This window comes from Pristis pectinata, chromosome 20 (genome assembly GCF_009764475.1).
Source record: "Pristis pectinata isolate sPriPec2 chromosome 20, sPriPec2.1.pri, whole genome shotgun sequence".
NCBI lineage: Eukaryota > Metazoa > Chordata > Chondrichthyes > Rhinopristiformes > Pristidae > Pristis > Pristis pectinata.
In genome coordinates this window covers 16,687,679-16,699,219 of record NC_067424.1, presented here as the reverse complement: position 1 = coordinate 16,699,219, position 11,541 = coordinate 16,687,679, and the positions used below count along the sequence as shown (strand labels likewise).

The 11,541-nt window shown below is 40.6% G+C and overlaps 1 protein-coding gene across 1 annotated transcript; it reads left to right on the top strand.

Moving 5' to 3' along the window:
• The first annotated feature begins 5,762 nt into the window (after nt 1-5,762).
• LOC127580902 (RNA-binding protein 15-like) lies at nt 5,763-8,840 on the top strand. The gene is given in 9 exon segments (XM_052034880.1): nt 5,763-6,782; nt 6,784-7,147; nt 7,150-7,263; nt 7,266-7,328; nt 7,331-7,357; nt 7,360-7,575; nt 7,578-7,746; nt 7,748-8,481; nt 8,484-8,840. Coding segments are annotated over 9 exon segments (2,460 nt in total). The 5' UTR covers nt 5,763-6,080; the 3' UTR covers nt 8,555-8,840.
• Nucleotides 8,841-11,541: the final 2,701 nt, after the last annotated feature.

Here is an 11,541-nt window from a genome sequence, read left to right as displayed (position 1 = left end):
TGTAAAATTCTCAGAATCTATTTACAAAACGTGCTGCAAAGTTCAGGGACATGAAAAAGAAACAGAAAGCTGGAAGAAACTCAGCAGGTTAAGCAGCATCTGTGATGGGCAAAAGATGTAAGTTAATGTTTCAGTCAAGACCCTGCATCAGGATTGAGAGGGAAAAATTTGTCAGTATACAGCAATACAAAGGAGGGGTGGGATAGAGACTGGTAGGTGATGGCCAGATGGGGAGGAGAGTGATGGACAGATGGAGTCAAGTGGGGAAGGAGGATGGTGGGACAAAGGCTGGTGGGTGATAGGTAGAAACAGATGGGGGGGGGGTGGTGGTGATGGGGTAATTGATCCAGGTGGGGGAGGAGGAGGGGAAGGGACCTATATCTTATGGTCTTAAGGGAAAGGTGAACAAAGGGAGAAGAAAACTAGGACAGGTGAGTGTGCGTAAAAGAAGAACACTGGAGGTGTGGGTTCAGAGCAAAGTTCAGAGGCTTGGCAAACTAAGAAATTACAGAATTAATTTCGAAGACTTTCAGAATAAGTCTGGACAGGAATTGGCGTTTTAGAAGTGAAAATGTAAAGGGAACATTCTTATGCTCTGCAATGCAAGATTTTAAATTCTGCCCTCAATCCCATTGGCTGATAGTGCCAACTGTTTGTTGGGAGTAATTCCAGTGTTTGTGGATGGAGATGGAATAAGCTGGGTTTAAGTTGCCAATAAGGTCTTGAGAAGCAGTGCCTGGCAGGTCAGTTAGGGTTTGTAGGGGCAGTTCTGCTGTTGGGGGAGATTAGGGCAATAGGATGGGAGTCTGAATCAGTGGGAATCTGCACTTACTCTCTGTCAGTTTAAATTGTTCACCCACATTCTGTGTGAGAGCCTTTTTTATAGTGAGGAAACACTGGACAGTGTACTTCAATAAGGCTCAATGTGGTTCTCAATGTTTCTGCCAGGAATGTGCTGCTCATATAAAGTGGGCATTAAAGATTAGCAGATTAGCATGTCCCTGGGCTTTGAGGAAATTAACTGTTTGTGGCAAGTTGAAGGATACCTGAATTCTGGAATCAAAAACAGAAGACAGACATTTCTTTCTCTTTCTTTGCAGGTGAGAACGCAAATGAAAGGAGAAGGTGAGGCATCAAAAAGCATTGCGTCCCTCAACAACAGTCTCACCTGAAGCATTTGAGTGGATACCCAGCCATTCATTTAATCTGATGCTCATTTATTCATGAGAAGAAAATTAGGAAGTTAATGATCTCCAAACTTGAAACATGTAACCTAAACCTACTTCAGGGTCGATGCAGTCTGTTATTGGGAGGTGACCACAGTGCTAAACCTTTAATTTCTTTCAAATTCTCTCAGCCTATCAGCAGGTGTCCAGACATTTGAAGTAACTCACCAGAAGTTTTGCTTACAAAAAATGTTCATTGCCTTACCATTGATAAACTGGCAACAGGATAAACTAAGCACAGAAATTCTTAATTTCTGAGTTTAATGTTATGTGGAAGCTTTGAAACTTTACACCCATATCCAAGTCACTAATGTATATTAAAAAGCAGTGGTTTTTAGCACACTAACCCCTGGTGAACACCATCTGAAAAACAGTTACAAATCTATTATTTGTCCTTGAGTCAATTTTTTTAATGCATACTTTCACTGTAGACTCGTAGCATGCCCCACTAAAATCTTTGAGGTTCAGAATTCTGCACAATTTTGCCATTAAGGACAACTTTTTAGGAAGAGAAAGCCACTCTTGAGGGAAAGGTCATGCCCTGACAGTGATCTGGGACTGAAAAGCAAGCTGCTGGAGGAACTCGGCGGATCGAGCAGCATCTGTTGGGGGGCGGGAGGTAAGGATCTGTCGATGTTTTGGGTCAAGGCCCTGTGGTCAGGACTGATGCAGGGTCTCGACCTGAAACGCCAACAACTCCTTTTCTCTCCACAGATGCTGCATGACCTGCTGAGTTCCTCCAGCAGTTTGCTTTTTGCTCCTGATTCCAGCATCTGCATTCTCTTGTGTCACCAGTGATCTTGGACTTGTTGTCATTGAAAAACCAATGAAACCATGAAGAGTCATGTGACTTTGCTGTGATCAAATGGTTTGCTACGTTTTCTACAACAGTAACTACATTACATGAGTTTTCTGGTGGATGTGGAGTGCTTTGGTACATACAGGCCTTTTACTTCTCTTAGACTTCCAGTTAAGTGTCTAGGGCATTAAATTGGGCAACAGTCCTGTGTATTGCTCATCTCAACTGATAAATCCCTTTGCACAACTCAACAATTTTGGTCTATTATGTCAGGAAAATAATGTGCCATAAGATTTTGTACCTGGAGAGGATGTACAGTGTTAATTAGACTTCCATTTCCTTCTCCAGTGTTGCCTTTGTTTACTGCCCCAGAATGAAAGAAGAAGCTGGCAATTTAGTGAGTGTTTTTTTGGATCTCTTGGTCTTTGCTCTGAAGCTTTTATAGTATAAGACATCTGGTTGATTGGCCTCCTATCTTGCATAATTCATTGACAATGAAACTACATTGCAGCAGAACAACTTGCCATGTAAAGCCCTTTGAAAAAAAGATATTTCAATGCCAACAACTGTTTGATAAATGACCACAGCCTACCTAGTTCATTTCTACCATCTTATTAGCTACATGATGCAATAATGGAGTTCTTGATTAATAACATGACATTTAACTCACTAACTGCATCCCAAAATATAACTTTCTGAAAGAAACCTGTCTTACATAATACATAGAAATGATCAAAATGGAGCTCAGGATTACATATACATTATAAAAGTGAAATACTTTGAATGTGGGAAATTTAAAATAAAAGCAAAAGATCCTGAAAATTCTCAATGTCAGGCAGCATCTAAGGAGAGAGAGAGAGAAGCTGATGACATTTCATCAGAATTTCCATCATAGCAAGTAAAATTGCCAAATGTGTGGTAAATGAAATTAAATAGAGAATGTTGAAGTAATGTGCTTCGGAAAAGAAGAAGTAAGAGAGGGAATATAAATTGCATAATTTTACAGATTTACACACGTTTCTGAAGATGGGCATGACAATGCTAGATGCATATAGGAATCTTATATATATACATTTTTATATGTATATATATGATTCTCAGTGTTTCTGCCAGGAATGTGCTGCTCATATAAAGTGGGCATTAAAGATTAGCAGATTAGCATGTCCCTGGGCTTTGAGGAAATTAACTATTTGTGGCAAGTTGAAGGATTCCTGAATTCTGGAATCAAAAACAGGAAGACAGACATTTCTTTCTCTTTCTTTGCAGGTGAGAACGCAGATGAAAAGAGAAGGTGAGGCATCAAAAAGCCTTGCGTCCCTCAATAAGTAGAGTACAAATTAAACTTATTTAACCAGTTGGAATACTGCCTCCATTTCTGGACACCACTGTTGAGGAACGATATCAAGCCCTTAGAGAAGATTCAGGTTTACTAGAAAGGCATGTGGTAAATAAGTTCTGTTGCAGCACTGCAGAAGCTAGAGTTGTTCTTCTTAAAGAAAAGCCTAAGAGGACAATTTTATGAAAATTATGTTCAAATTATTAAAGGTTTAGATAAAGTAAGCATTTCTTGGCTTGGCTGCACTCCAACTGATGTGCACACCAGAATGACATTCTTTCTCTTTTTCTCAGCATTCAGCTTGAGTCCAGCCTTTCTGGTTCTTTCCATTACCACTGTCATGTGCTTTATCATCAACTCCATAAAACTGTATATCACTTGCTATGTCTGCTCCTCCTTTGAATCCTCTACAGATGTCGTTCATTTTCTCTTGAAGCATGTCTTGATGTACTCTGAGGGCAAAAGGTAGATGTTGTAATTTATATCATCCAAACATTGTCAACAGTGAAGATTCCTCATTATTCTAGTTTCTATTCCTGGTCATTGTTTGCCAAAGCTATGACCTTGGCCTAGGCTGGTGTTGGTTAGCAATCCCTGTTGATCACTTGATTCAGGTCTTGTGGTTTGAGCATAACTTTAGCTGTCTGTTAGACTTCTCTCTCACTGCAATGAAGTTCACCTTGTCAATAGGTTTAGTGACTTCCATTCTAGTCCATTTTTATTCCACCTTTTGGAGTTCCTTTTCATGCTTTCATTTTCAGATTCAATTTCTAGTTCATGTGGGTGTGGGAAAGGAGAGTGATTGTGGGGGAAGAGGTGGGTTATACTGGTGAATGTCAGTGGTCACAATCTCAAGCAACAAATTGCAATAAGCTCAAGCCTGACCAACACCAGTGCTGAAAGGCAGTCCTTGCACATTGCCTCAGTGATTCATGTCATGAGGTGATGAGATCACCATTCATTTCTGCAGAAGCTCCAGTGGTGGACAGTGGTTCTTATCATGTTCCTATTACAGCTGCATGCAGCAGGGGAAACAGTTTGTACCAGGTTACCAGTACAGCAGCTTTCTCAGTAATACATCTTTTTAAACACCCTATTATGATTCTACTTAGAAATGATTCATAGGCTTGAATTATTGCAATGGCTACTTCAAGAACAGTTAATAGAACATGATCAGTGAAGTTAAGCTAGTGTGGGTATAATTGTAGTTAATACAAAGGCTGCTGTTTAACACTAGTGTATGTGGACTAATATAACTGCATTAACATTCTTGATACTACAAGTACATAATGAACGTATCACACCTTTATAAACACTCTAGGAATTGGCTAGTCCATGCTGTGGGGTCTAGAATGAGGTATTAGTCTCAGGATAAGACATCTAGGAACTGTGATGTGGATAAATGTCTCCAATGCAGAGGGTGGTAAACCTGTGGAACTTAGCAGAGAAGGTTGTAGAGCCCAAGTTACTAAATATACTTGGGCTCTACAACCTTCTCTGTGAGGTTCCACAGGTTTACCACCCTCTGCATTGGAGACATTTCTCCACATCACAGTTCCTAGATGCTTAAGTATACTAAATATACTTAAGAACGATATGGTTGGAGGACCAGGCATGATCGCACTGCATTGTCTACTCCTGCTCCAATTTCCTATGTGTCCATAATTCTGGAAGTAGAGTGAGGCTTCTGACAGGTCCCGGAAATTATTTAACAGAACATTACAGGGAATGTGAGAGATCACGTACATGGCCACACTACAAAATCTGCAGCTGCTCCCACAACCACGAAGGTTATGGCGAAAATGCCTAACTAAAATCATGCAGAGTTTTCATGTACTTAATAGAAAACAAAGGGGCGCGGCTTCATTTTTATTTGACGTGCGAAGCAGCCAATAGGACAGCACCTTCGTCCAGTGAGCCAATAAAAATAGGGAAAAGGGGCGGGGTGAGATGACCGACTGTTTGAATTGGAACAGTTGGTTTTTGGCCAGAATTACACAGCTTTTTATGCGTTAATTTCCCTCAGATATTAGCAGATTATCATAAAACTTAGTCAATTTCCTTGCATTTTGATCAGAAAAAAACTTTTATAAAATTCGATCGGATGATTGGCCAATGTGTAGACCACCCTGCGTCCAATCACAGGGAGTGCAGCCTGAAAAACATCAATGAATCTCTGCTATTTTAGCAGCAAACAATTTAGATGAAATTAAATTCTATAAAGTCACTTATTTTCAACGAATACAGATATTTAAAAAATAAGTTAGGAAATTGATTTCAGCCTCGCCATTGTGTCAATTGAGTGACATCTTCTGTAACTAATCAGAACATGAGATTTTGAGATATAGACCAATCAGTATGGGGGAATGAGGCGGGACTTGATACAAAATGGCGGCGACGAGCTGAGAGGCTTTGCGGCGTCGGTGAAAATCTCTGGGAAAAAAATTGTAAAATAATCGATTAGAAATTGTTGAAGAAGCACATTCACCCGCATATCAGTAAATTTGAAGAGGTAAAGTGTCGGTTTAAAAAGCGTGGATTGTTTCTATTCGCCGAAGGAGCAAGGGCCATGAAATAGCGTCAGTGAAGGAGGAACGAACGGCCCGTGAGAAGTGGGAGCTCGAAAGCTGCGCAATCTGCTTGTCTCTTATTCTTTTACAAGAGGATTTAACTTCATTTTCCTGTTCAATCTGGATTTAAAATTTAATCCTGAAGGAATATGAAGGAGAAAGACGTGTCGCCCAAAGCTGGTGGTAAACGAGGGGAAGAAAGGCGAGGAGGCCACCACCAACAGCCCAGGAAAATAGGGAATAATCATAACAGTATCAACAGGAACAACAAAACCCATGGCACTGCCAAGCGAACTCGCAATGTTAGTGGCAAAAGGACCAATAACAGAGATTATGATGTTTATGCACCCAACCGAACTGCTAATAACTTGAGTCTTTCTTCTGCTTCCTCAAGGACTAGTAGGAATGAGAGGCAACCTGGTGAATATAAAACTTTGAAGATCAGCAATCTGGGTTCCCAGTTGAGTGATGGTGCAATTGAGGATGGTCTTTTCCATGAATTTAAGAAGTTTGGGGATGTTAGTGTGAAAATATCCAGGGATGGGGATGAAAGAGTGGCATTGGTGAATTTCAGGCACTCTGAGGATGCAAAGGCTGCCAGGCATGCCAAGGGCAGATTGGTGCTACATGATCGTCCTCTAAAAATTGAAACTGTTTATCCTCCACCGAAAGGAAGAAGTTACTCGCCTGAACTGGATGGGTATTCTGCACCCAGTGTCCAGGCCAATCGTCATAGACAGAGATCTCTGTCTCCAACAGGGCTTGGTTATAGAGAACACAGAGCTCAACAACGCAGTTCTTTGGGACGTCAGATAGCGCCGCCACCACCACCACCACCCGCCACCACCTCCCCAGAGAGACTTGGAGAGAGAGCGTGATTATGCCTTTTATGAAGGTCGGAGTCGAGCTGCTTATGCTCTTGAGAGGACTACATTTAGGGAAGATGAAATCTTGCCAGAAGATGACAAGCGAGCTAATAGGACGTTGTTTATCGGAAACCTGGATCCTTCTGTTTCACAAAATGATCTTTTGCTTGCATTTGAGCGGTTTGGTGTTATCTTGGAGGTGGATATCAAAAGGCCACCACGAGGGCAAGGAAATTCATATGGCTTCCTGAAATTTGAAAACTTGGACATGGCTCACAGAGCTAAGATTGCAATGTCTGGCAAAGTGATTGGGAGAAATCCCATCAAGATCGGTTATGGGAAAGCAACTCCACTACACGCTTGTGGGTTGGGGGATTAGGTGCCTGGGTTCCTGTAGCTGGTCTTGCGAGGGAATTTGACCGCTTTGGTACCATAAGGTCAATTGACTATAGAAAGGGAGACAGTTGGCTTACATTCAGTATGAAAGCTTGGATGCTGCTCAAGCAGCCTGCACTCAGATGCGTGGCTTTCCCTTGGTGGACCAGATCGGCGGCTAAGAGTTGATTTGCTGACACAGAGCACCGATATCCTCAACAGTATCTACAAGCCTTGCCTCTTCCTCATTTTGATTTGATTGGGGATGGCCTTCTTCCTCGTGGTGCAGAGTGTCTGAGGGGTAGGGAAAGAACTCCTCCCCCAATGCATTTTCGAGAAAGGGACCTTTTTCCAGGCAATGACTGGCATGTTCTTTCTGTTCGGGAAAGAAATAGAAGTAGCCATGAACATTTGAGCACCTTGATCGTGAAGTCCGGGATAGCTGGTCTCTTGAACGTGACCGCGAACATATTTTGCAGAATTGGGACCAAAGAAGGAAAAGGAGAGGACCTGTGGATGTGCGCCCTACTGATTGCTCACCCAGTAATGATAGGTCCAGAAAGCGCCGCTGTGTTTTCTCCAGATCGCAGCCCAGGTAATAGCAGCCGTGATGGCGGGCGTCATAGTGACTCTGACCGTGATGCAAAGAATGAGCGATATTCACCCAATAGAGACCGACGTAACAGTACAGAAAAAATCTCTTGTGGTAAGCATGAGATCAAAGCCATAAGCTTACTCGAAAAGGAGAAAGATCGCAAGCATAGAACTATAGAGTGCGTGAGTCCCCTGAGGAGCAAATCAAAATCTGATCTCAATGCCAAAGCATCTGACAGCTTCCAGGAATATGATCGCAAATTGAACGTAGCCTGGCATGGAATGCTAGTTCTGAAAAATAGTTCTTTCTCAACAAACATGCACTTCCTCGAGGGTGATCTGAGCGTTGCAACCAATTTATTAGTGGACGTCTCAACTGGTGGAAAGGTAGCACAGTTAAAAATCACTCAGCGCTTACGACTAGATCAGCCTAAATTGGATGAGGTAACGAGACGCATCAAAGCATCAGGCACTAATGGTTATTGTGTCCTGTTGGCCGTACCAGCTTTAAACAGCATGGAAAATGTGGAAGGAATGTCCACTGGTTTAGAGCAAGCCACTTCACCACAGCGACCACTGAGGAACTTGGTGTCCTACCTAAAACAAAAGCAGGCTGCTGGAGTCATTAGCCTGCCTGTTGGAGGCAGCAAAGAGAAGGACCACACAGGTGTGCTCCATGCTTTTCCTCCATGTGATTTTTCTCAACAGTATCTGCAAACTCTGCTCGAGCCCTGGCCAAATCTGAAGAAGACTGTCTAGTTATAATAATTGTACGTGGTGCAGCTTAGAATTGAAATTGTACTGTCTGCTGTGGTTGTGTATTGTGATATGTATGGATACAAAGAGGGTAAAATTCACCAAACTACTAAATAAAAGAGCTGTCAGAGGCTTTAACCACATTGTATACAAAGGGATTTATCTACTGAAAAAAATACTAATAACTGGTTTTATAGCCTTGTCTCTGATACAAGGTCTTCAGCCAGTTAATAGTAAAATACAATAGTTATGTGAAATCTTTTGCCCACCATCTCAGCATGTGCTCACCTACACCAGATTTGGCCACTGTACTATAGTGGGCATCGGTCACTAATATTCTTTGGGCCAGGTTGCCCACAGTATTTTTGATTTCCCCTGTCACCTTGCCTTCTCTTTTAGTTAAAAGAATACTCTTGTATTCTTAAATGAAATGGTTTCTTTTACTATATTTTACTTCAACCTCTTTGAGAAGTATCCAGTATTTAAATACACAATCACTCTCTTTGAACATGTTGTGAATTGTATAAAGCTTGAATGCTTCCTGCATTGTTTAAGGTAGTCCATACCTGTCAGTGCTAGAGGCCAGTGGTTGTTTCTTTACTACTTCAAGCAGATTATATTATTGGAAACACAGAGTCCTAAAGAGTCATACTCTTTTTAACATTATTATGAGATCTTTATTGAAGGACAAAACAATTGTTCGAAATCTAGTCATTTTCTGGTTTTGTAAATGAGGTAACTGATATTGGAGTACAGACACCTTGCAACTGTTACATGTACTGTGCTGTAATAATTGTAGGCAGTTTTTTTTTTGCACTTAGTATGTTTTGGCACCATTAATCCTCAAACTAACTCTGAAACACCAGGAAGGTAATACTTTGTCTTTTGCTTTTGCCTAATGATTTAGAAATCTTTTAATCATCTGGATCTCAGTCCAAAGGCTGCAAAATTGTTTATTAATATTTAACATACCCAAGAGAGCAACTTAAACCTTTCCAACTACTGAGTGGGCAATAAAGTGAAGTTGTGGGCCATGCATTAAAGTAATGATGAATTATATATCAGGAATCCTGGGTTTAAAAAAAAAGTCTTTCTGAAAAGATGCCTGTGTACTTGTTCCTTAGAGGGCTAATTTGTCAGTTGTTGGAAGCTGATAGGATGGGGGTGTAAGAAGAAACCAGAAGATAACATGGAAAGTGAAATCCAGAGATTGTGATGTGCTTGGCTGTGTTGTCCACCAGTAAAAAACCTAGTTGTTGCTCATATGAAACAAAAGCATTTGCTGAGGTATTTTACCAGCCCAGAAATCATTAGCACTTCTAGATATTGTGCGTTTTGCAGCATTAATAGTATGGGAGCTTGATAGCTATCCTAGTATGTCTTATAAATTTCGTTTTTCCATTAGTTGGGAGTCTTTGGGATGATCTGGTCAAATTTAATTCAACAATACTCTGGGGAAGGAACTGAAGCTAGCTCCTTGACAAAATTGTTCACTGGAATCTATAAACAGTACTGCTTATCACTTGGGAGGATATGAAATGAATTTCAAATGAAATTTGCCAAACTAAAACACGTGCTTCCATTCACATGTGGCAGTGACAGCTATTCAGTACTTTGCTGCAAGGTGTGTTTCATTGCAGTATTTTTGCCCTCATGAGAGAGGCTGTTTGAACAAGTACACAGGCATGATGTATGTGATTTTAAAAAAAACATTATTTCAAAAGAAAAATATGTAAATGTATGCACGTGCACACTGACTATGTAATATAAATAAATTGCGAAATTCTAGGAATCTGACTAAAATCAAAAAACAGTTGTAAACGCTCAGCAGTTCAGTCAATCACTTAGGCAGTCCACAGATGTTTACTGCACTGCTTATTTGACATTTTTAACAGTCTTTCCGTATTTATTGGATAAAAGCACCCTTCCAGCTTTACTGGCTTATGCAGTTTTTTAAAATTTCCATTGTCAAGTTTTTGGGGTTGGATATGGCCACTGTTCCACTTTTTGTTTTACTACTTGCTTTTGTGCAACCTGTGCAGGCTTAACTGCTGTGATTGAAACTTTAGTTTCTTCCCCAAGGAGAATTAAGTTAGTTTTTGTAAATAAAAAGATATGGGTATCACTGGCAAGGCTACCATTTATTACATCTCACAAGTAGCCAATGAGACGGTCATAGTGAACCATCTCCTTCAGCTGCTGCACACTGTAGCATTTCCACTGTGCTGTAAGAATTCCTACTGGGAATCAGCGCTTTTGCGGATATCTGGTAGAGGGTTGGAATGGTTAAAAACCACCCTTCAGTGAGAGGTGGAATGTTATTGGGATCTGTGGAACTATGATTTTGGGCATTCAAGTGAGGGGAGAAAATACAATAAAATATATTCCAAAATGATTCCCTACATGCCATACCCCTTGTGTATGGGCACGTGGAAATGCTTGTGATGGTTTTATATGTTAAGAAATCTCCAGAACATAATGCAGCAGTTTTGGCATTGTTCTATACTGATCCAATGAATTGTTTTATTTGTGCTGCGTATAACTAGCCTTTACTAATTATAGCTCCCAATCAGCAAAGCTATTTATGTGAAACCATATGCATATTGGTAACAAATTCTACCAGAGTGATGACAAAAGATTTTTAAAACTGAAATTTAGGCAGGCTTGTAGTGCTTAAAACTAAATGAGTACTTTCACCATGATGTATGGGATTTTGGAGAATAGGACTGATGCATAATTGAAAAGAAGGTGAGTCTGAACTGCAGAGCTTTGCTTGTCTAAATTGGCATGGGACTTTTAATTCATGAAAACAGGTCTGTGTGCACTGTATATTTTGAATAACTTCAGCAGTGAAATGCAAACAAAAAATGGCACTATATGTAGTTTTGGTTGAATGGTTTAATCACAGTCATAGAATTTTTGGGAACGGATGGGAGTTTAAAACGTGTGATGTATCAATTTCCTAGACAGTTGCCTCATGGTCCAGGTGTATGAAACATGCAGTTGTCCTGCAAGTTAG